This window comes from Tyto alba, unplaced genomic scaffold, assembly GCF_018691265.1.
Source record: "Tyto alba isolate M040663 unplaced genomic scaffold, T.alba_DEE_v4.0 Super-Scaffold_18, whole genome shotgun sequence".
Lineage (NCBI taxonomy): Eukaryota > Metazoa > Chordata > Aves > Strigiformes > Tytonidae > Tyto > Tyto alba.
This window is the reverse complement of record NW_024881280.1, coordinates 19,246,395-19,271,208: the sequence shown is the minus strand read 5'-3', so window position 1 is coordinate 19,271,208 and position 24,814 is coordinate 19,246,395. Positions and strand designations below refer to the sequence as shown.

Sequence of the window (24,814 nt, the reverse complement as noted above, 5' to 3'; positions counted from 1 at the left end):
AATCAAAACTGTACTTAGAGTATGTATAGATTTTAAAAGTATTCAGTAGAGTGGTACAAGTGAAACCAGAGTGTTGCATAATGTATCGTCTTTAACGCCTCTGATGTGCTTTTTGTATTTTAAGGCTTTCTTCAATATATAAATCATATGGAAATTCTTTAAAAACACCATCAACGGTTTACAGACATAAACTTTATGAATTACTAGCAGTATTGCCTCCAAAGACCTATGAAGGTACGTATTTCCTTACAAAGAGAAATCCATTAAAAATACCATGGGCTCGTTTTTAAGTTTTTGTTTAACATATATTCAGCTGGAAAGAATTAGTTCCATCTTTGCTAATAAACAAATTTTATTCCTTCTGTTGACATTTGATGAAACTATAGTGAAGTCACTGGGGTTTTGAAAAGCTACTGTTCTTGATCTTCTTTTTTTCCTCTCTCCTATTACAAAGACAGACTTTTGTCATATTTTTAGTGGAAACCTGAAGGTAGACAAGCTTACAAATTTAAACTATATGAAGAATTTACTTTCTTTGATGCCTGTTTTACTTTCCATTGAATCCTAAATCGAAAAGGTGTAATCTTAGTTTAAACAAATTGCATATAGTCCATTGAAAGAATTTAAGGTAATTGGTTCAAGTAGATTTATATATTACAGATATATTAATCTGATTCTGTGCAAATTGTTGATAAAAAGTTTGTATTTAAAGAAAAATTTCTGGGTATAAATTTTCTTTTCTGTAGCAGAGCATAACTAGCAGTATTTAAAATCTAATCCTTTAATCCCATAACTATGCACTTTAGTTAGACACATCTAACAGTTCAGCTAAAACATTAAATATCTTTGTCATCTTTAAATTGTTTGCCATAGAGTACTGTATGGACTGAAATAAGGAACGAGAGTGTTTTTGACAGTTGTAAAGATAAGTACAGGGTATATCATCAGGACGGAGAGAATATGGGCCAGCCAGGCACAGAATTGACTGTGCCCTGTGAATCATGCAGGCAATATTTACTAAAATAATCTGCTCCATCTAGTGGTAACTGCTAAGTGAATCATTGTAAGAACAAATCCCTGACCTTTGCCTTAAAGCCCTTGTCACATTAGAAGTCTGTATATAACGCTTGAAGCACAGTGTATAATACTCATTTGTGACTTGGACTTAAAAGACTGAAAATGACACCTCCATCCCTTAGAGCAAGTTCAGGGTTGATGTTTTATAGAAAATGAGTATTTGAGTATGGGTGGGTTTTTGGTTCCTTGGTGTGTTTGGGATTTTTGCATACAGTCTAACTTCACTGTAAAACGTACAGGGTTTTACAGCGTGACCTGCAAAGCCTGACCCTTGAGAGAGATCATCCTAACTGAGGATGCTGCATTCTAGAAACAATAAATAAAGAAAAAGCTTAAAAGATTTGCTATAAATAAGTGGTCACCCTGCTGAAAGCTTTGTAAATAGTCTTAGAATCAAAACAGTAATTTGACAGATACAGTCTCAGAGTTATCTGCCCATTTGTAATACAACAGTATGAGAGCTGGGAAAGAATGAAAGTGCATATATTGCCAGAGCTTATTTTCAAGGTCTGTTATATATTTTAACATATAAGTAGGCATCATTAGGCATCATTTAAAAAATAAAAAAATGTTTTTAAGTTAAAGCTTGAAACAAATACTACTCTTTCCATATTATTTCCAGTGTGACAGCTTCATGCAGAAACCAAATGTCTTTGCAAATACTAGGAATTTTAAAAATAAGTTATTTGGGAAAACAACATGATCATGGAACCCAGGATGCTTTTTTTGATGTCTAATTTTAGTCATTATCAATAGGAAGAATATTAAGAGTATTCTTGTGCTGCACAGCCTGGCACATTTTGCATGACTCAGTGACACACTGAGTGAGAAGCTTTCACCAGTTCAAGGTTTTATTTCTCTTCTTTTCATTTTATTTGACGCGGGTAGTTAGCCAGAGGCTAGAAACCTGCAAGTTGTTTATTTTTGAGAAAATTGTGATAGGTACATATGCTAGGAATTGTAACTCAAGCTTTCAGTACTTGCAAATATTGTGCTAAGCTTCTTTTATTTAGAACAAAAGGAACAAAATCAAATACCAGCAAAATAAACAGTGAGAAGAGATTCTTTATTCATAGCTTCAGGCCTCTTTCTTAATTCAAACCTTTGGATTTCTGTGGACTGAGTTACTAGAATTTGTTTAGGCTCTGCTTGGTCCTTTCCTGCTCTGTTTCTGCCTCTCTGATGTTTCTTTTACTGATTTCTGTCATCGCTGAAAATCACTATCTGCTCAAACAGCAGGATTTTATGAAGTCTTACTGTGAGTGTGCATGGGAGTAGCTCATTTTTTGCATTATATCAGCAATGACAGATACAAGAAGAATGTATTAGGTTAACCTGAACATCAGTGAAGTACTTTTAACATGTTTTAGTTGCTGTCGTCCATCATGTGTGAATGGTTAAGACTGCAATTTAGCTGATCCAAAGTATGAACTTGTTAGGCTGAGAAAAGCTGGTTCTGTTTCTAAGATGATGATTCATATTCATTATTATTTTCATATGTCATTAGTTTGGGATTATAATGTGCTCATGTTTTTGAAGCTGAAACATTTCTTTCCTGTGAGTTAATATAAAAATTTTAATTTTTGTAACATGCAATTCAAGAATTTTAAACAAATCATTTCAGTAATTTAAATTTTGATTATTAGATTTGTTGATGTTTTCTATGGTCTGAAATTAATGTGTTTTGTCAGATAACTCATTAGGGTTCTTATAATTCTTCAGCTTTTTGTGCTTGTTATGTTCCACTGTCTAAACCATAAAATTGAATACAAGCACTCACTTTTCTTTCTTAATAGGATGAGATGAACAGCCAGAATGCTGGAACAGCCTTCTGGCTCAAAATTTTGAACTGCTTTACATTGGGATAATATTATTTGACATGTTGAGGATGGCCAAGTGTCTGGGATTAAAATAAATGTTAATTTGGTAAAAAATTGCTGAATATCTCCTTTAAATTTTATTTGAAAATTGGTTTTCATAGAAAGGGGGTTTTAAAGTTTTTTCAACTGTGATCTATAATAATTAATGAAAGAGCAGTTTCTAATTGTTGTTTTTAATTATGGTGGTTTTGAAAAAGGCTCAATTTCTGTCCCTTTCACATACTATCTGTGCATCTTGGAATATATTTGATAGTGCTAACCTTTTGCATTTAGATTTGAGTTAAGCATTTGGGGGAAAATTGCATACTTGCTAATTAATCAGGGAGTCAGTCAAAGCAACAGATGCCTGCAGGGGAGAGAGGCTGATGGTGACAGGAGTTTGGGGGGCAGTGAGGAGGAAGTCAGCTTTCTTAGAACAGATTCAAGATTCAGGAAGGGTAAAATAGCTGGTTGCAGCTACCAGCTCCAACTATATAAAAGGTTCTGCTTGTGCTTATGAGGTGTTGATAACTGTGTTATCCCCCTTTTTGGAACTTCCATGTGTTGAAAAGTTACAGGCAACTCCAGTGCAAGCAAACAATTGTATGATCATCTAACAACAAAACTGAATGCAAAGAACTAGAGATGTGGAGTTAAACCCCCCTTAATGCTGTTATTTACCAATTCAAGAAGACTTGACTTTGCAGCCTTAATGCTCTGGAGATAAATTCTTATGTAATATTTGCATAAAGACTGCGTGCATTCTTTAATATCAGTTCTGCACAACTTGTCAGATAAGCCAGACCTTACATGTCGTGTGAGGTTCAGGACTAGAAATATTCTCTCACTGCAGGGACTATTTTAATACCCTAAAATAGTCTGACTCAGAATGCCTAATGTTGTTGTTCATGTATAATGTACAGTCTTGTCTGAAATATTATGTACAAAAATACAGGAAAGTTTTAACTACCAGTATAAATTATCATAATGTAACCTACAGTAAATTCTTCATGTTTTGCTTTTTGAGTGCAAGCTCCTGAAATAGGAAGTACGTTCTGCAGCTTTTGGTTATTTATCAAACTTAAAAATGCTTTAAACTACATCTGCTTGCCCAGTCCAAGTATTCCTGCCTGATCATGTAATACATTCCATAGCATTAATTTCCAGGAAATAGAAGAAAATATGGCTGTGCTTGTAACTGCCTTTTTTCCTCTACTTTAATTGCAAATGTAACTAATTTATTGAATTAGCAGTTGTATGGCATTATGCCTTCTCTTAAGGTAAAGGTTTCTGGTTTTCAGCTTTGTGATTGCTCTGTGTGCTTAATTTGCTTATCTTAGGTAATGCTCTGTTGTTTCCCCTGTAGCAACAGTGTTCTCCAATTAACCGTTTGAAGACTTAAGAGAAATATTAGATTGATGTTGCTATTTCAGTATAAATATCTTGCTCTCAGAGTTGCTCGTGGAAAGTAATTAACTGAGAGTTTTGAATATTTTTTTCTTTTAATTTAAAGGAAGCTTCTGTGCTGTTCTAAAAGAGTTAGTGGCTGACCTGACTGTCCCAGATAGCCAGATTGATGCCTCTACATTCTTGCTTCCCCCACTTTGTCATGAGAATGATCTCCTTTTACTTGGTCCCTTACTGCAGGAGACGGATCACCGATTTATCGAAGAGCAGGTACTTTTTGAGCTAGTATGATGGTAATACTATGTTTTCATACAGTTCTTGTTATTTGGATCAGTGCTGGTTTTGACTTGGTCGAAAATATGGCTATCACCTTTTTCCTTCTTACAGCTCCTTTTAGGTAACAGCATAGCTGGCGGCAGCCTGGAATATGACCCTTACTCAATTTATGAGAAAGTTGCAAAAGGTGATTCAGTACCTAAACCACTACCTCCTGTGTTGTCTGTTATCCGTGCAGCAACTCGTCTTTTTGGAGTTATGTTCTTCCATGTAGCAGAATCTCACAGGTAAAGTAGTAACCGTAACTGTTGTGGAATCTGGGAGATGCTAAAAGACCATCACAGTGTTGTTTGAAAATGAACAGAAAAGAAAACAATTCTGAATAAATGATGAATTGTATAAGTTGGTTCTGTGAAACCTTATCCTGCCTCATTCTTTATAAAAAGTGGATGGGAAGAAACAAGAGTGTATGTCTTAACACAGTTCTGTCAAGGTACAAGAATGCTTGAAAGGGATCACAGACTTCTTGTGTGTGTGTATGTATCTTCCCACTTCACACATGGCATTTTGGTTTCTTTCACATTTATAAGCACACCAATTACTGAGGCATGAAATTCCTCCAGATTGTTGCATGCTATTGCTTATCCTGTGCTCTGCTGGTAATTTTCTTGAATGTAGCATTAGAGTAACCAATTATTTTTAATTTAAACAGCTTTATATTTTCAAAGTCAACTGTAGTTAGAACTTGGATGATGATCGTTATATGTGGTGAGGGTTTAGTAGTTTCCTGTGAGGGACAAGCGCTTAGCTTGCGAGTCTTGAATCTTGATGTCTTCGCTGTTTAGAATGCTCAGGGTTTAGTGTAATCCCAAGGCAGCTATTTGTATATGAGCATACCTGCTAATAAAATTGGCGCTTTATGGTATGTTCTTCTGACTTGCATTTAATTCCTTATTCTGTCTTCACTGACTACTTTTTTTTTGGTCGTTTTTTTTCCTGTTTGTCTGGGCTTTTTGCCCTTAATGTCACCAGGTTGCTGGTTTATTCTCTTCATCTGTTTCTCAATACCTGAACAAATTGCTGTAGATAACTGCATTTTCCTTTTTCTTTTCCTTCATCCTTTCTCAATTGTAAGTCAAAATGCATCATTCCCATATGCTGTTCCTTTCAGTAACATCTGTCTGATGTTACTTAGGTATAGGTGATAATCTGTGAAGACATAGGTTGTAAGGAAACAAAGGCAAAAAGTTCGTGTTCATAGAGTAATTGCTTATTGAGACATGGAATACAAAAATTTTTTTGTAGTAGTTGGGGATGGCAGTTGAAGGAAAATGCTCAAGTGTTAGGGTAGTAGATTTGTTCCACCTCTGTTTCTGTAATACATAAGCTTTGTTGTGTGTTTTAAAATAAAAAACCTTGATTTCTTTCCTTAATTTTTAATTCTGTGGTTTCTTTTCTGTTTTTGTTTAAGGCTCCAGGTTTTAGAGCAATTGTTGAATTCCATAAAGCAAACAAAAGGATCACGACAACAAATAGTACAACTAAATGTTGTGTCAGCCTTTTCTACTTCCTTAAAGGTAAATCTCCTTTGCTTCTCTCCCTCTCTGTTACTAAAACATGGCATCTGTTGGTTCAGATGTGTATACACAGAAGTTCTTTTTTTGATTAACATTCAAGGTGAAGATCAGTCCTGCTTTCTGTAAAATGCATATTGTTTTGTGATATCACACTTCTCTTAAGTGCTTGTCCTGAGTTGAGTGAGTGGTGGAGTTTTTTGGTGGCAGGGGAGGGGGCTATCGGGGCGGCCCCCTGTGAGAAGCTTCTTGAAGCTCCCCCAGCTCCACGTCAGCTCCACTTCTGTTTGGAAAACTGAGCCAATCAGCTGCACCTCTGCGATAACGTATTTAAGAAGGGACGTGGTGACGGGCAGTGGGACTTGTGAGGAGGAGTTGCTGCAGCTGTGTGGACACCAAGGTCAGTGGAGGAACAGAGGAAGAAAGGAGGGGGGAGGTGTGCCGGAGCAGAGACCCCCCTGTATCCTGTGGTGAGACGGCAGGGCGCCCCCCCCGCCACCCATGGAGATCTACGGTGGAGCAGACATTGATTTACGGCCTGTGGCTTCTGCTTGGATGATGAAGGTTCTATGCCCGAAGAAGGCTGGGGTCTCATGGGAAAAGGCAGCCCCGCTGCTGTAATTCAGTGCTGGGAGGATTGCAGCATGCGGGGGTGTCCCACGCCGGAGCAGCTCGGGAAGGGCTGCAGCCGTGGGAGGGAATCCAGTCGGAGGAAGTTAGTGACCCATGACGGAGCAGTGTGGGGAACGCTGCGGCCCGTGGGAGGAATTCATGTCGGAGAAAGTTTGTGGAGCACTGTCTCCTGTGAGAGCGGGACCACGATGGAGCCGGAGGAACAAGTTTCGGACACTCCCCTCACTGAAGATAAGGGAAGTGGCAGCACTGACTGCACCCCCCATTCCCTGCCCCTGCGCCACTGGGGGAGGAGGTAGAGATATCGGGAGCAGAGCTGAGCCCGGGAAGAAGGGAGGGGTGGGGGGAAGGTGTTCTCAAGATGTGGCAATGCTTCTCACTGTCTTACTCTGTTATGTGTTGTTAGTGTCTGTAATAAATGTATGTTCTTTTTTTTCTTCCCCTAACGAGTCTGCCTTTTGCTCGTGATCATAAAAGGGGGATTTTCCCCCATCCCAGTCCTATCTTGAACCCCAAGCCTGGCTCTCTGTCCCTTCTCATTGCCGGAGGGGAAGGGAGAGAGAGCTGCTGCGTGGTGGTTGGCTGCCAACCAGGCCTAAACCACGACAGTGCTGAAGACTCATAGTTTAATTTTTCTCTTTTTTTAATGTTAAAGGCTTAGAGAAACCCATTCTAGTACACTGTAATATGCTATCATCCATGCTCATGTCATTCAAATAGGAGAGGTGGAAAAGCTCTGTATCATTTCTGTCTTTATCACTGTTTCTTTTATATCCTTACTGTATAAATAAAAAGTAACAATTGGTAAGGCAATCTCATAACTATCCACCTTTTGTTGCTGTTCTCTGATGCTTTATTGGTATTTTCCTCTGTTCGTGTGCAGTTTTCATTCTTCCTTGCTTAGGTTTTCTTCAAAGTAAGGCAAAATGTTTTCAGAATAGGCAAGACCTTTTATGTACAATATTTCTGTTTGGGCATGTTGAATATTCAATCCAGATAACTGCTGTAGCTTTTGCTCATACTCTTTTTGGTCTGGGATTTTTCTTTCTATCATTATTCTGTTTTTACTGGTTTTCTTCTTGATACAGTTTCCTGAATTTTATGCTAGTGTGTTGGTTTATTAGATTCTACTGCAATATATCCAGTATTTTAAAAATCAGAATGTTGATACTATAGTGTTGTGCTATGGACTTACACTTCTGACTCTCAAAACAGCAGACAAAAGGGAAAGAAAATCAAATCCCTTCTATAGGTCTTCTAATTTTTGCATGACTGACAGAAAAACACATTCTGATTGCTATACTGTCTTGCTGTTTAATATACTTAATATCTATTTTTAGCACTTGGCTAACTGCAAGGGAAGTTTAGGTCCAGAAGAAGTTAGAAGGTCTGCCCTTACATTGGTAATGGGTGCCTTGGAAAGCAATAATCCACTCCTAAGATGTGCTGCTGCAGAGTGTTTGTCCAGATTGGCACAGGTGGTTTCTGACAGTGCCTTCACTGCTGGATTAGCACAAGTCAGTTTTGACAAGTAAGTTCAAAAAAAGTGTGGTAAGTTACTGGTTGAGTTTATAAAAATGTTTAAGAAATCTACCTGGCCCCTATTACGGTAATAATTTTTAAAGGTGGTTTCCTTCATGAATTTCATGTCACTTCAGAAGTTAACAGGAAAAAGCACTGCCTGACTTCTGCATGTATTTCTTAGTTTTGCTGAGCTATAAGAAGATTGCCTAAGTAAGCATGTCAGCTTTCAAATAAATTAAATTGGCTGCTGTTCTAGCAACATCATTTAAGTATATCTAAAATATTTTTGGTCCTCCCTTCAGATAAGAGATGATAAATGAACTTGGAATTTTGGCAAATAACAGTGTCTAATAAAATATTTTGTTGATTATATACTAGAAATACCACTTGTAGATGTGCTTATTATGTAGTATCGGTCTTGGTGGTTACACTAACATATTTCTTCTCTTACAATTATTAGGCTAAAATCTGCTAGGGATGTGGTATCAAGAACAGGTCATTCTTTGGCTCTGGGATGTCTCTATAGGTACCTGGGAGGAATAGGTTCTACTCAGCACCTGAATGCATGTGTTGGAATCCTTTATACTTTATCTCAGGACAGTACTTCTCCTGACGTACAGGTACTTGTCACTTATCTAAAAATACTATGTTACGAATTCACTGATTTATATTCTGGAGTATAAGTTTTTTCTTGTAAGAATATCACTTCACAGACTCTTAGGCATACCTCACAGGTGATGGCTGGAGCAGCAAAGGCAATGAAAACCATAGCCCCTGGTCAAAATCCACTTTCAAAGTAAGAACTATGATGAGATATGGGAGGGTCTTATTTAATGATCAGTGAAGCTGATAAGGCTGATATGCTGGTTTTGGAAACAATATCTGGTGGTTTAGGAATTGTTTAATTTCACATTCACCTATGTATCGACCTTGACTAGATAGTACCTAGGGCTTTTTGTTCATGTCCGTTAGTCTCTGCTACAATGTTCACCTCACAGCATTTTTGTTGAAAGGTTGTGTGGTAAATAACAGCCTGAATACTGTTGAACTTGTTCAATATACTTGCTTGAATAAGGCAAGATGTTTTGAAAACTAATTCAAGTTATTTCTCTGTGGCTAAAACTGTTATCTATCTATAAGAATAGCTTTAAGAGACATTGAGTGTATTCCATGTAATTGTTTAAAACTGAGTTAAAAAATTTTTTTAAGCTTTATCTACAATATATTTACACAGAGAAGAACTGTATATTGACACGAAACAGATGTGGCTATTGGTGCAAAGTAACTGCGACTAAAACAATATGTTATTTCAGCAGGTGTTTTTCCATAATTCTCTTGTTCTTGTACATGGAACTGTAAGAAATTCTACAAAGAGTAGAATGTATTTGAGAAATAATAATCACTGTTAAATTAACTTACTATTAATTTTTTTTTAATTAACCATGACAAAATTTAAGTGGTTCTTTCATTGCAGAACATACAGTTACTTGTAAAATATTCAAAATGGCTTATTAGGCATCAGGTTCTTAAAGTTTCTTTCTATAACCTCTCCATTTGTCCCTTTGGAACCTAAGAGTGCAGCTGTTATTACCCTTAATTACTGAGTTTCACTTGAACTATCAAATTTTTAAAAGATCTTATGTTTATTCTATCATACAGACATTACGTGACTGCTTCTCTTATTTTACAGGCATGGGCGCTACACTCTCTGTCACTGATAGTAGATTTAGCTGGTCCCTTGTATCACGTGCATGTGGAACCTACCTTATCTCTTGTTCTCATGTTGTTGTTGACTGTACCTCCTGCTTACGCTGAAGTTCACCAAAGCCTTGGTCGCTGTTTAAATGCACTTATTACCACACTGGGCCCTGAGTTGCAAGGTATGCAACATATAGTGTCAGCTTTGCTTGGTTTAACAACAAAATTGCTAAACATTGTTTGAATGTGTAATTAAAATTTTAGCAACAAATAGGTGCATGCTAAGTTTTATTTTTTTCCTCATTGTAAGACAGTGTTTCATAGGCCATGAATTTATGCAGCCAAGATGACATGACTGCTAGCTAGTTTCCTAAAAACAGTGTCTCTTTTCGAAGTCTTTTCCTTTGAACTGGTTCTTCAAGCCTTGCCTTGGGCTGAAAATTTGTACATTTAGCATGAAAACAGAAAGTATTCATATGTCGTGAGTTAGGAACCAGTCTGTGTCTTAGTTACAATGGAGACATTTAAAATTTGCATCTTAATCAACTTTTAGATAACTGGACACTGAAATTTCCGGAGAGCAGTGTGACCGTTACTCATTGATAACCAAGTATAACACAGATACAAAAAGTATCCTTCAAGAGGATGAGAGTTACAGGTGGCTTGGGAAAAAGACAGGTTACTGTGTTTTGGGAAAAAAAAAAAAGTTTTAAAAACAAAAATCTTTTTTCTTCTGAATATAGGCAGCAGTACAGCAGTTTCAGCCTTAAGAACTTCCTGCCTCCTGGGCTGTGCAGTGATGCAGGATAATCCTGACTGCCTTGTTCAGGCTCAAGCCATCTCTTGCCTTCAGCAGCTTCACATGTTTGCTCCTCGACATGTCAACTTGTCTAGCCTTGTAAGCTGCCTATGTGTGAGTATACATTCATTAGTCTATATCCTTGTGTTTTAAAACATTCTGTTCAGAAACACTTTAAAAATGCAGATGCTTCTTTAACCAGAGAAACTGATCATTGTATAGAGGTCAGGTGTTTCATATTCTCCTACAGGCAAGTATTCTCAATTTTTTCAGTTTTTTCCCCAGCTTCTGCTTCCCCTTTTACAAGATGTGCATGTTCTGTAGAAATCTTGGCCTTCTGAACTGCTTACAAGTGCGTTCTGCTGTTCTTACTAAGACCAGTTGTCTGGCACCATATACCATCCATTACAACTTTGTGCTGGATTTTTTTTTCCTCTGCTGCATTTTATGTCTTAGGTGAAGTATTGATTAAAAAAATTTGTGTGCACTAATTACTGAGAATGGTTTTGTCTGGGTTTTTTTCCTGATAGTGAAAAATTGTGGGTTTCTCTATTTTGTAACTTCTGTAGCACTAATGCTTCAGTATACTGACTTCTTGGCAGTCAGCATAGACATTTCTGACACATAAGTAATAGTCAAACTAGGTCTTGGGGAAAAATAAATAAATAAAGCTTTTTTAGCCCTATTTGAGAAAGAAGAGGGGGATTTGTTTGTTTTTTCCTCCAAAAAATATCTCTGTCTTTGAATAGCTGCTGCTCTGAAGCACTTAGTTCTCTGAAGAGATCACAAATGATTTTCAAGTAATTACTAGCCTTGATGGGTTTTCAGAGGCCACCGAGGGTTTTTTTGGTGTGTGTGTGTGTATGTGGGGGGGGGTGTTGTTTGGTTGGTTGTTTTTTTTTAATATGACCATCTAATCTCCCGGTAAATCAGAGAGAAACAAATAAGCACAGACAGTAAAGTACAGTGGGTTTTTTTTTAATCTCTTGTCTATCTTAACATAGTTCATGTTTGCATCTTCCTCTGGGTAGCACATATATTGATAGTAACCTTATATTTATTTTGTATAAAGTTTAGATTCCTCCCATTTAACTTTATTCAGTTTGACTAGAAACATGATTGTAGGAGCCAAGGGAAAACTGAAGGAGAAGCTTTTTCAGCACTACATTGTGTTAAGCATGGATATACTAGCTGCTCATCTGAACTATTATTTCTTTTAAAATATACCAGCTATGATTTTCTCTTTTCTGAGTGAAACACAGGTTTTTTTACATTGATAAAATCACAACAAATCATACAAGTCACTCTTACTCAGAGGATATATTAGCATTTGGGATCATATGTAAATCCATGTACAGTATGATCTCTCTAATAGCAACTCTCTACTATTAAAGAGGTTCTCATGATAAAGTTGTCTATATGATAGTACTGATTTTTATTGGTTACAAATTGTCTCAAAGTACTTCATACAGTACTTTATGAACTTTATAACATTAAATTACTAAGTTAAGAGGAAAAATGGTTCATGGCTTGAGTGTGTGTGTGTTCATGCTTCAGTACACATGTGTGTGTTCACCTCTACCCCAGAAACGATTGTGAGCTTCACAGGGGAGGAGTCCACCAAAGTCAGTGAACTTTTCTCATTCTTACAAACTTGTTACTGAACTACAGCCAATGTTGCTGATACTGACAATTCAGTAAACGTCAGTACATCTCTCGAGAGTGTCTTAAAGAAGGTTTGAGTGTGTGCTTTACAGATCTGTGGAAAGATCATGGCACAAACCGACTTCTGCAGTTGTAAAACAAACCATCCATCTGTATAGTTTCCACCCACTAAATCACTGTCTTGCTAGGAAAGCAAAATAGACTGTTGGACTGGACCTGAAATCTGCGCTTGACTGTTGTTGGCTTGCAGGGTGACCCTCAGCAAGTCATTCACCATGAGTTTAGATTTCTGCAAGTGGAGAACAAGGTGTGACTGTCCTCCTTTGCAACACATTTTGAAGTCTTAAGGGGAAGCAGAGTAAAAAAGCTGGGCACCAGACACTGTGGATATTCACCACTGCATTATTTATTTAAGGTAGAAAAACAGGAGAGGCAAAGAGTCTGTGGTCAGATAAGTGATCTTTTCCCCTTCTGTCCATAGAAACATGAATTCTCACTCAAAATCTTGAAAACAAATGTGCGAATATTTATTTATTTATTTATTTATTTATTAGTAACGTTTGAACCAACTCGCCTCTCCTCCCTTTTTCCCCAAGGTTTCCAGAAAATTTATGTGTCTTCAAACTTGCCTTTCCTCCTTCTCCTTTTCCTTATAAATGTAGCATTAGGCATGCCAGTGCAATTGCTGTGAGCAGCTGCAAGCTGCCTCCTCCACCTGTCTTCCTACCCCTTAGAGCATGAGGTGGTTCAGACCCTGAAGTATTCAGACCGTTCAGTTTGTGACTGCTAGCACTAACAAAACATGAATCAGGAAATGGATACACAGCTTCACTGGATAATTTTTTGGTTGTTGTTTTGGTTTTGTTTTATTTTTTTTTTGTAATTTTGTACATGTGCCTGTCATTATCTAGCTTCCCTTCTTCAGCATCTGAAAGTATTCTTTCTTTGTCAATTGGATCTTTTTTCGCGGGGCTCTGCATCGCAGTAATGCTTATCCTATCAGTTAAATTCTTGGCTCCAGTGGAATAGAAATCATATGCTTTTAATTATGTCTAACATTAGCTCTAAAGCTAACACAGACTTCTAAAGAGCATATCTGTGTAAACTTACAATATAGTGAACACCAGTTTTCAGCTGCAAAACATTAAAGATATTTTGAAACACAAGAGGGATATAATCTCAATAATTATGCTGTGCTGTTGTCTTGGTATTGTTTAAGTCATAATTTTAGGGACAGCTGTCTTGCAATTTAAGTGTGTTCAACGTTAAATAGCAAATAAATGAACTAAGCAGATTAGGGTTTTGGTATGTTTGGGATAAGATTCTGAATTGTAATATATGCTGAATTTACATGTAACAGTCTCTGTGGTTGGTATCACTGTGATATCTATACTTTGGTTTTGTCATGACTGCTTTGTCATTTGTTTTTGTGCAGGAAATCTTGTTGGATAATTCTGTGTTGGTAGGTCCTTGTGCCTTGTTAATCCTAAACTTTTGCCGTTTGCAGTGGTGTTTTTTATTTCATCTTTTATCTTTTCCTTTTAACCATTTTAATGTAATTTCTTTTAGCATGTCAAGTGATATTTGATTGTCATCCTAACCAGACCCTTCCTAACTTTCTGCAGATGGCAAACGTACATTTCATTTATGTGCTTAGTAAGGCATAATTTTGTTTTTGACATCTTAAGCACAGGAAGGGAACTGTTTGTTCATTCAAGTTTGTATGTGATGCTTGCATTTTGTGTCTGTTATTTAGTCTTGTCCCCCGCTTAGAATGTGTGAGAATGAGAGATGAAAAATGCATTATTCGGTAGCCTGAATTGGTTCCTCTGTTCTTTCCCTATTAAAAATGAGCACGGAGTTCATGCATGTCCAACTCGAAGTAGAATGTGTAGCCTGCTTGCATAAATGTTCTATTAAAAGCCTCATTTGTTTTAAAAGTTTCAATTAAAGTATCTTGCAGACCAGACATACTTATTGAGTCAGGTTTCTTTTCTTTTCGAATAATTATGCAGAGAGTGTATCTTTGTATGTATTAAATAGGTAATTCCAGAGTACTATAGATTCAGGTGCATGCATAGAAATTCAGAAGATGAAGCTTAGTTTTGTTAGTGTAACAAAGCTGAAATTCTGTATCACTCACTCTTTTTGTCCTTAGGTTGTTCTTATTAACTGTATGCTAACTAATATATATTAGTCATTTTGACTAACATATATTGACCTGTTGCTGGCAAATGAGGAGCATGACCTTACTGCAAGGTTCCCGTGCAGCAGACACTCAACTCTGTCTATTTTAAGGATGGTGACAGTTAAGGGTACACAATTGTTTACTTGTAGCGGATAACTTTTTTGATGAGAACCTAAGTTTAATTTAAAAGAAGCTGCATAAATACTGCTGTTGCCATCTTGCCTGGCCACACAGCTGGTTCGTGGCATCTTTGAGATATTTCTTAAATATTCTTAATGTTCAGAATGTTCTTAAAGTTGAAAGCAAGCAAATAAAAATCAGAAAGCTCCACTCTGACAAAAAAGCGTTGAGGCTGTGTCTTGGGTTTTTTAAGTGTTTTCCCTTGTTCCTGTAATGAATCAATCTGTTATTATGCTTCTTTCAGTATAAAAAACAAACACTGGCCTGGTGGTGTTAAAATATGGTGATGTTACAAACTTTTTTGCTAGAAACTGCTCAGAAGGCCTGACTTGTCTCAGTGTGATACATTCACCAGTAACTCTCACCCTTTCTCTCAACTTTTCTAAAACGTAATTTAATGTAATATGAATATATAATATTTTTTGCTATGGAATTGCATCAGTATTTTCTTTAACCTTTCTTTTAAACTTCATTTCATGCATGGAGTTCAGATTTACTAAAGCCTGACTGACTGTCTCACCCTAGGTTACACTGGCATTTCTCTAGTTACATATCTGAGGGTGATTTATTTTCTCTTCCGCTGAGTTTCCAAGCCCATTATGTATATACCCTGTAGTCAAAGAATAGTTATTGTTCATGGAGACCCCCATTAACTTCAGTGACCTGAATCGTGGTCTTTCTAGCAATATTGGTGGGAGTTGGATCCAGCCCCAAATCAGTCTTACTAGTTATCTTTGGAGAGAAAATGTTAAAATTACTGATACGTTAAAATTGATTACAGGGGTTGCAAAACTTCTCATTTGTGATTTAAAAAAAAAAAAATCTGAGCAAAAATAGCATCAATTACATGCTTACTGACTTCACAGACTTGTCATAACTGCAATTGTTCAGAAAATACCAGCCTTACTGAGTTACTGCTGTAAAGGTTTGTTAGCCGTCTTACTGTTTCTTCTTGCCTGTTTCAGGTGAATCTCTGTAGCTCATACTTATTACTGAGACGTGCAGTGGTAGCTTGCTTACGGCAACTTGTACAAAGAGAAGCTGCTGAAGTATCAGAATATGCTGTTGCACTAGTTAAAGAGAGCAGAGAAGATTTTACTCCAGGTAACATACTGAAGTTTTGAGATACCGAGAGCTTGACACATTGATAGTGAATTTTAAACATGCTCTGCTATGGGTGTGAAAACTTCGCTACGTTCTTGACATCTTAGCTCAGAAAGATTTTCTGCTTCATTTCTCTATGTAGTACCAAAATATGGAAGCATCCAAATCCTTTCTTAGTGATAAAATGAAGATACAATTGCTTTTCTTATACTGTAGGTAGTAAGGGTCACTAAAATGCAAGTGGAGTTCCAGAGAAACCTAAGCCCATCTAGCCAGTAGTTGTAATAACTGCTTCATAGTCATGCATTTTACGTACATATTCATAATCTTATTTTCCCACATAAATCTATTGTTAAATTAAAAATCTGTCATTGAGGGAAGGTATACAAAACCTGTTGAATGAAGTTTCTGTTCACTGCCTCGGAGAATTAGTTAACAATCAGCTGGGGTCCCTAAAAATTTTAACTTCCTAAAGGTTTGGGGTCTTTGCTAAAAGGCCTGAGAATGATCACTAGTTCATCCTCATATGTTTTCCTATGAGGGGATGGTGGTAATAAATGATTTTACTTTGAATTTCAATTCAAACTCATACAAAAATTTTCAGAAAAGATAGGCTAGCGCCATTTTGTAAAACTGTTGGTTTTTAAAATTTGTAATATTTGGCAAATAAAAACAGGTTATATTAATTTAACAAATTATTTCAATGTGTCTGGTTTTGAGCTTTGTTGGAGAATAATTTTAACTTCTTTTCCAAGTTAAAACATTCTTTTAGAATTGCCTTATGAGTCTGTGTGAAGAATCAGATGGCCAAAGATAATTTTTTTTCAGGAGCTCAGATGCTATGGTGATACTAATTCTGTGAAATTCAGAATAGGATTCTTTTTTTTTCCCCGCTGAGGTAACTTTCTTCCTGTTGCTTGTATATTTCTGTAAAAGTTGTAAGTTTTCTTTTACTCAGATGACTTAGATACATTATTAAAGCAATTAATACTATTATTTCAGAAGTACTTCAGGGCTAGATACTTGTTCACAAGATACTCTTTGTGCAACGTTCAGTGGGGTCTCTGTGGTCTTTACTGCAGTTTTGTGATGTACAGCATTCAGCTGACAGACTTTATTTTTAGCAGATGTTAACATCAGAGAAATAGGCCTGGAGGGGGCATTGCTGGGCTTGCTGGACAAAGAATTGGATCAAAGATTGTGCCAAGATATCAAAGAGACTCTGACTCATATGCTTACTTCAATGGCAGTTGAAAAGCTCTCTTTTTGGTTGAAACTTTGTAAAGATGTTCTTGCTGCCTCAGCTGGTAAGTCCTAATACACTGTAGTTGAGAATGCAATGAAATTAAGGCCTGCAGCAGTACAGTATGTCACTGCATGTCATTGTTTCTTGAATGACATTTATGAAGTGTATCATCTTCCTTCATATTGAAACATTAGACCCTTTAACTTAGTTCTTTCAGAAGGAATATGACTTTCTCCCTTTTGACTGCCTTTTCCCTACTGAACAAGTTTTTTTAAAACATTTTAGTATATCTTGCTTGTTCATATTCTTGCTGATTTACAGTGCTAATTTTAACTTACTTCCATATCAGAAATGGAAATGCAGAATTCATTTGAGTTTGTGGGTCCTGTGCAATTACCTACAAGAAAGATCTTCAGACCCTCTTTTCTATTAATAGTAGGAATAATGCAGACTTACTATATCATAATGAAACTCCTGAGCAGATAAAATTAATTGCTGTGCTGAATATTGGGGGTGAGGAATTATTTTCTTTTGCCTGCAGTGCAGGAGGAAAGCTTCTTGGATTTAGATTTTTCGATTGGGAAAGATGCTAGCTTCTAACATGTTGCACTTATTTTAAAAGGGCTTTTTTTCTTTCACTTCTTCTACTGCAGTTCTTCATTTACTTTTGTGGTATTGATCTTGTTTTCCAGCAAGTAAAATCAACCAAATGTAGGCGGTTTCGTTACATTTTATTTTTAATTCTGGCATTTGCTTTAAGATGCCAAGGCTGAAGGGAGTCATAGTGAGTTGGAGGCTAGAGATGGACTTTGAAGAGATTTCCTTGAGTCCTTCTGTAGTTTTCAGTTACAGTAAGAATGTATGTTACATTTCTTCTTTCCCCTCTCCCCCCCTCCCTGTGTCCTAAATACAGATTTCAATACAGTAGCCTCAGTAGATACCACTCAAGAAGAGGAAACTGCCAAAGTAGATGATGCATCTGTATTAACGTTTGACAGAGATGAGAAGTTCCACCCTTTCAGTAATCCACGATGGTCTACCAGAGTTTTTGCTGCAGAGTGTGTTTGTAAAATTATAAGCCTGTGTGAAAATGCAGGCAGTGCACATTTTGACATAACTTTGGCTCAGGAGAGAAAACAGCGTGATTCAAGAGGTATGTGTTAAGCACTGAAAGAATTTCACAGAATGCAAAGGGTGCTAAAATAAATGTTAGCAGTTTGCATCTTAATGAAATTCATCACAAATTTGTTGCTTGTAACCCTTGAAATGTTTAATTACTCTTGATTAAAGCCTGTATTTATAAAGGTGTAGAGCAATTCTTATCTGCCAAAATATTGGCATATCGCTGCAGCATTTACACTCACTTTCCTGGTTGTAGTACCATGGTATGTGCCTAGGAAGCCATTGGTTCTGCATAAGAATTGGCAGTCAGAAGTGATAGCTGCCACCAGCCTACAACATCACGGTTTGGTATTTGGGAGTATGACTAAAAATCTCTAGGGTTTTTTTGTTTCATAATTTGCATAATTACCAGCAGAAACACAGTGCAAATTTTCAGTACCTCTCTATGTTTGTCTCAGGGTGTTTTCCACAAAACTTTTTTAGAAAATCTGCCTCATACATAAAGATATTTATGCTTTATTTCAAGTTCTTTTTTTTTTTTTTTTTTTTAACATTCCAATGGAAAGGAGCCTGGATCAGCTAACATAAGATGTCCAAGTAGAGATCGTTGTATGTGTAAGCTGCCTTAAGTGAATCCTCAATGTGTGGTACTGTAAAATGTAAAATACACATTTTGAACATGTTGGGAGCAATCTTATAAAATATATTATGTCTAAATCTAAATTTAATAAAACTCTTTTCTTTTTTCATTTCTGTTTTCTCTTCAGATGACTTTTTGGTATTGCATTTAGCTGACTTGATCCGTATGGCTTTTATGGCTGCCACAGACCACAGTGATCAACTTCGCCTTTCTGGGCTTCAAACATTGCTTATTGTTGTTCGGAAGTTTGCAGCTGTTCCAGAACCAGAGTTTCCAGGTCATGTAATTCTGGAGCAATATCAAGCCAGTGTAAGCACCACTGCTAATAATTTAGGAAAGTTTATAGTTACAGTTAATCTCTAAAATAAATTTGGTTTTGTCAGTGCATAGTGCTACACTTGGGTTTCAGTTAGTTTGCTACTGAAACTATTACTAATTTATTCAGACTTAACTTCCTTAGAAAGCATCTTTTCAGTTGGCATATAATGTTTTAGCTCCAAAGTTTTTCAAGTTTCAGCATTTTTTCCTCTTCCCTATTTGAATACAGCAAAAAGAAATGAGAACACTGTGGGTGGTTTTGGAAAATATTGGTTTCAAAATGTGGAAGTATTGCAAAAAAGATTAGGAGCAGCTATCGTTTAAAACTCTGCTTAGAAGTAAGTAGCCTTCGCACACCAGACATCATAGTAGATGATCTTGGACAATAAATAAGCTAGAGGAGCTAAAAGCATGGACTGTACTCATAAGGTCTATTTCCGTTAAGTCTTGGTTGAGACTTACAGAAAAGATATCCTGATCATTTTGCATTCCAGACTGCGCTTGCGTTATATATCACAGGCAGTTGTGTTAAGCCTCATCTGGCTCCCATTCTTCAATTTCTATCAGGCATTGAATAAGTCAGATAACTCTCCCTCACAGAGATAGAGAGATCCTGACACTGAAGCCATCCTAACCCACTTTGACCTTGCTTTTGCCATTAGAGTTCTATTCTGCTGGCACTTCTTTGTGGGAGAGAATTGCCTTGATCTAGTCTGGAACTACCAAAGGAATAAAATATACCATCTGTCCTTGCTGTCCAAAACCACCAAGCAAGTCACAAGTAGAGCTAATAATTCTCCTTTTAACTTTAACTAACCTTAAAGTACTTCTACTACTATGCATAGATCTTCTCCTCAACTGTTTCATAAAAGTTGAAGAGATAGATGTAAAGCAGTTAAATATCTAGTCTTTTTCTTGCATTTTTTTTTTCCATAGCAATAACCAGAAATAGGTGGATATAGATCTTCCAGACTTGAGTAATGGTTTCCTGAAATCTTGTTCAGAAGTTCCTTAAATGAAGTCTGAGCTTTAGGGGCTCTTAAGAAACTATCACGGTTTGAACCCAGAGGGCAGCGGAGTCCCACGCAGCCATTTATTCACCCCTTCCCCCCCAACACTGGGAAGGAAAAAATGAAGCAGGCGGCTCAGGAATCAAGATACGCACGAAGAAGGATAACTCACCCATTGCAGTCATGGGCAAAAGACAGACTCTTTAGGGGAAGAAAAAGGAATATCGCTTTAATTCAAACACTAACAAAAACAACCCTTAATAGACAAGATGGGACAGTGAGAAGCACCACCACATCCAAAAAAACCCTCCTCAGACCTCTCCCTTCTTCCCCAGGCTCAGCTCTGCTCCCGATCTCTCTACCTCCTCCCCCAGCAGTGCAGGAGGCAGGGGATGGGGTTACAGTCAGCTCACCGTTCCTTCCTTTTTGAGAGGTAGGGGGAACGTCACAAGTTCTTCCCCTGTTCCACGTGGCTCCCCTCTCACAGGAGACAGTCCTCCATGAACCTTCTCCAGCATAAATCCTCCCCGTGGTTTGCAGCCCTTCTCATGCTACTCTGGTCACCCCCCCTGTGTTGCACTCCTCCCAGCACCAAACTACAACAGCGGGGGCTGCTTCTCCCCTCAGAGTCCCATGGTCCTTTAAGTGCAGTTGCCTGTCCTGGTATGGGCTCCTCCATAGACCACAGGTCAGCATCTGCTCCACCACGGACCTCCATGGGTGGCGGGGGGGCGGCTTTGTCATCTCACCACAAGATACAGGGGGGCTCTTTACTCCAGTGCACCTCCTCCCTCCCTCCTCCTGCCTTCCACTGACCTGGGTGTTTGCATAGGTGTCCTCATCACAACTCTTTCCTCACAAGTCCCAACTCCTCCCAGGTTCCCCTTCTTAGATATGTTATCACAGAGGCACAGCCACCGTTTCTGATGGGCTCGGCCCTGGCCAGAGGTGGGTCCGACTTGGAGCCAGGGGAACTTCGAGAAGCTTCTCACAGGGGCCACCTCTGTAGCCCCCTGCCCTGCTACCAGAAACCCCACCACACAAACCCAGCACAGAAACTGTCATTAATTGTTATTGAAAACAACATTTTACTTACTTTCACAAACTTGTATTTGTAGTACTTGTACTACACTTCGTACGTTCAACCCAAAGAGCATGAGACTTAAGTGTGAGTTTTCAGTTATTGGCTAAAGCAGCAAGGGAAATTTTCATTAGCCTTTAGTAAAAAAGATTTCAACAGTGAGAGTTGGTAAAATCTCTGCAACCTGGTAAGTATATGTTTGTGTGGTTTTTACTGGGCGAATGGGGTTTGTGTTCTCCCCTTCCTTCACTTTGCAATGTTGACCAACTTCAGCTGCTTGTTTCCTTAAGTCTGTATTCTTTCTGAATAAGGAAATGTCACTCATTAGGTGTCTTGCAACTCTTTCATGGTTTGAAACATTGTTTTTTCTTTTGAGGGCTACTCATCAACTCAAGAGTTCAGGAAGGGAGATGTTTCTGTTTCAGTTTTAGACTGCAAAAAAAAGAATTAACTTTGAAGGCCCCTCTGAAAGAGAACTATGTCTTTATTGTAAACAAAACAAAACAGTAAAAGTATGACTGCAACTGTCTCCCTACTCTTTAACCGCACTGAAGCAGTCTATGGAAAAATTAAAAGGAAACAATGCTTTATAAAGAAAAACTACAACAAGGCCTGCTTATGAAAAGTAATAATTTAGTTAACTGTTCACTATGTATTAAATGTTGTATAACTTCTCTGTAGGTTGGAGCAGCACTTAGGCCTGCCTTTGCTCCCGAAACTCCTCCCGATGTCACAGCAAAAGCATGTCAGGCAAGTGTTGAAAGTCAGAAGTCTTAGGTAACAGACTCTCTGAAATTTTCTCTTTGTTTGATATGCCACACAAGAAAAAAGAAATAAATCATCTAGCCTCAAATCCTCAGTGCACACGAAATAATGTCACCCATGTTACCGCTCTATAGTAACAACTCAAATATTTTATGCACTTTAAAATCTTTTGAAAAACTTTGTGGCAGTTGATATTTTAGCTGTTATTTATGACATCTCTCTAATGTCTTTGGCTGTCATTACTTATGCGTGCTAAACTGCAATGTCATTTAACAGTGATTATTATCCAAGAGTAACTATCTCAGTAGAAATTAAGTCTGGTTTTCATAATTTTACAGGTGGAAAAAAGAGCATCCAGTGGTGTTTAGCTCTTGTTTCTCATTATTTCTGTTTTACAACACTAGGTATGCAGTGCCTGGATAGCAAGTGGTGTAGTAAGTGATCTTAATGACCTTCGAAGGGTTCACCAGTTGCTTGTATCCTCTTTGGTCAAAGTGCAGGCTGGGAAAGAAGCACAAAGTCAACAATATAATGAAAGCACTTCAACTATGGAGATACTGGCTGTGCTTAAGGCTTGGGCAGAGGTTAGTGTAACAGCTATTTGTAATGTTAGTCTTGGTATCTGGTATGCAAGTTAGAACCTTTCAGATGGAATGGTTTTAGGAATTTCTTACATGCTTCATTAAATAGAAGTTGCTGGTCCTCTGCTTTTGGTTTTCTACCTGTAAATGGTACATGAACATTGTAAAGTTGACAAAAGCACTGCTAGTTAAACTGTATTATACTATGCATTAAGAAATATGTCTAGTACTTAGGAAATATGAATTTCTTAACATATGAAAGTTTTAATATTTCAATATTCTTTTTAAATTGGCATGGGAGAAATGGTTATGGTGATGGTGCACTGAATGTACCATTTTAAATAGGTGTAATTTTTCTCACTGTCTATTGGCATTTAATTTCTTACAGGTAGTTCTTGTAAATTAACAATGTCAGTTCAGTACTGCATTTGCTAACTGCCTTAAAGTCAGCTCACATGAATGCCTGTTTTAATACACGTAAATGCAAGATTAGATATTTAAAAATCAAACATGTGAACAACGTACATAACCTCTAGATGATGTGTCGTAGAAAGCATTGATAATGGCCTTGGATGCTGACAGTTGAGAACCTGCTAAATATGATCATGTTATGCAGTTAATATGGTATTTCTGTGTATAACCAGGGAGCTATTTTTAAGGAGAAAGCAGGCAATAGATAGCTTCTATGTGAACATCTGTAGAAAAGCATACCAACCTCTGGTGTCCATACTTGAGAAAGGATATTGACAAAATAGGAAGACCATGGAAAAAAGCTAGCAGATGGGAATAAAAACCTTGTAAACATGCTTACACCAAGAGATTTAAGTAGATCATTCTATTTAATCTATTCAGGAAAAAGATAAGGTGCTGCTATCACTGGTGAGAAGCTGAGACAGAATTCAGAGTAGATGGTGAGACTCAACTGTAAGCAATGAAGATCTGTAGATTGTTCCAGTCTGTAATTAAGATCACTAGAAGTCTTCAAAGCAAACTCTGTATAACTTTCTACTGGATCTTGGATATGAGAAACTATGACAAATTACACTGGAGATAAGCTCCTGTGACCCGTAATTTAGAAATACTTCACTTAAGCCCTAGGCGGTTCCTTGTTACTTAGAATCTTACCTATTTCTTGTTCCCAGAATTTGAAGGAATTTCCCCATCTTGTTGCAGGGAGGAGTGTGACACAGTCTTGGTGGGTGCTTAGTTGCTGGCCTTGGTCGACCCACGACAACTAGGAAACTTGAAAAAGATTCAGAATTCATAATTTCAGGAGATGGATACTTAGAATAGCTAACTTTAGATTAGTTGAACTGGTCTCCTATGTCTCTATTATAATTAAGGAGAAGAGCTTTCCTCTAGGGGCATTTTGGGGAGACTAAAGAAGGCTGCTGGTCAGAAATATTCTCAAGTCTATCTTTTTCAATAACGAGAGAGGCATCTAGGTAAATTAATCTTCTCACATTAGAAGTTAACCTGTTAGTCATAACACCCAAAGTTTGCAAATCATGCAAGACTGTACTCTTTATTCTTTACTACTAACATTCATTCCCTTACTGTTAACACAGAGTAATAGAAAGCAGGGGAGTTTACAGCTATGTTTGTGAATTCTAGTAGGTTTTTCTTTATTGGGACACTTGCATCAAGATTAGCCAGGGGAGTGGATTCAGAAGGTTTGGAAAATAAGTACTACTTCACCCATGCCCACTGTACTGGAAGCAGAAATAGATTCTCAGAAACCTCATGCCTGTTCAGTGGGCAGTTGTACTAATTATCTCAATAGTTTTGCAAGTGTTAATATTTGTAAATCTCTACATAAACAGGTTTACGTAGCTGCAGTTGAAAAGCAGAAAAATCAAAGTGATGCACACAATCACTGTTTAAAAACTGCAAACTCTGCTGAAGAAGGCTACAGAGATGTAACCTCTCCAGCCAGTGGACTTCTGGATTTAGTACAGGCAGATCTTGGAACACTAAACAAGCTCTGGCTTGCTGCACTTCAGGATTTTGCTCTCTTAACTTTACCTTCAGAATATGCATCACAACTACCTGCTGAAGGTAAGTCAG

At 37.5% G+C, this 24,814-nt stretch overlaps 1 protein-coding gene across 9 annotated transcripts in view; it reads left to right on the top strand.

Annotated features, from left to right (window-relative positions):
- Positions 1-24,814, top strand: part of HEATR5A (HEAT repeat containing 5A) — a 66,713-nt gene that overhangs the window by 31,538 nt on the left and 10,361 nt on the right. For 5 of the 9 annotated variants that reach the window (XM_042790558.1, XM_042790554.1, XM_042790555.1 and 2 more), the window contains 16 exons: positions 125-234; positions 4,450-4,613; positions 4,731-4,906; positions 6,091-6,196; positions 8,167-8,357; positions 8,811-8,970; positions 10,041-10,230; positions 10,792-10,961; positions 13,948-13,974; positions 15,846-15,984; positions 17,109-17,291; positions 18,144-18,383; positions 19,120-19,301; positions 22,083-22,151; positions 22,571-22,750; positions 24,571-24,805. In XM_042790558.1, the coding sequence (XP_042646492.1) occupies positions 125-234; positions 4,450-4,613; positions 4,731-4,906; positions 6,091-6,196; positions 8,167-8,357; positions 8,811-8,970; positions 10,041-10,230; positions 10,792-10,961; positions 13,948-13,974; positions 15,846-15,984; positions 17,109-17,291; positions 18,144-18,383; positions 19,120-19,301; positions 22,083-22,151; positions 22,571-22,750; positions 24,571-24,805 (2,522 nt within the window). The remainder of the gene's footprint in view (positions 1-124; positions 235-4,449; positions 4,614-4,730; positions 4,907-6,090; positions 6,197-8,166; positions 8,358-8,810; positions 8,971-10,040; positions 10,231-10,791; positions 10,962-13,947; positions 13,975-15,845; positions 15,985-17,108; positions 17,292-18,143; positions 18,384-19,119; positions 19,302-22,082; positions 22,152-22,570; positions 22,751-24,570; positions 24,806-24,814) is intronic. The other 4 variants (XM_042790561.1, XM_042790560.1, XM_042790557.1 and 1 more) reach the window with 3 other exon arrangements.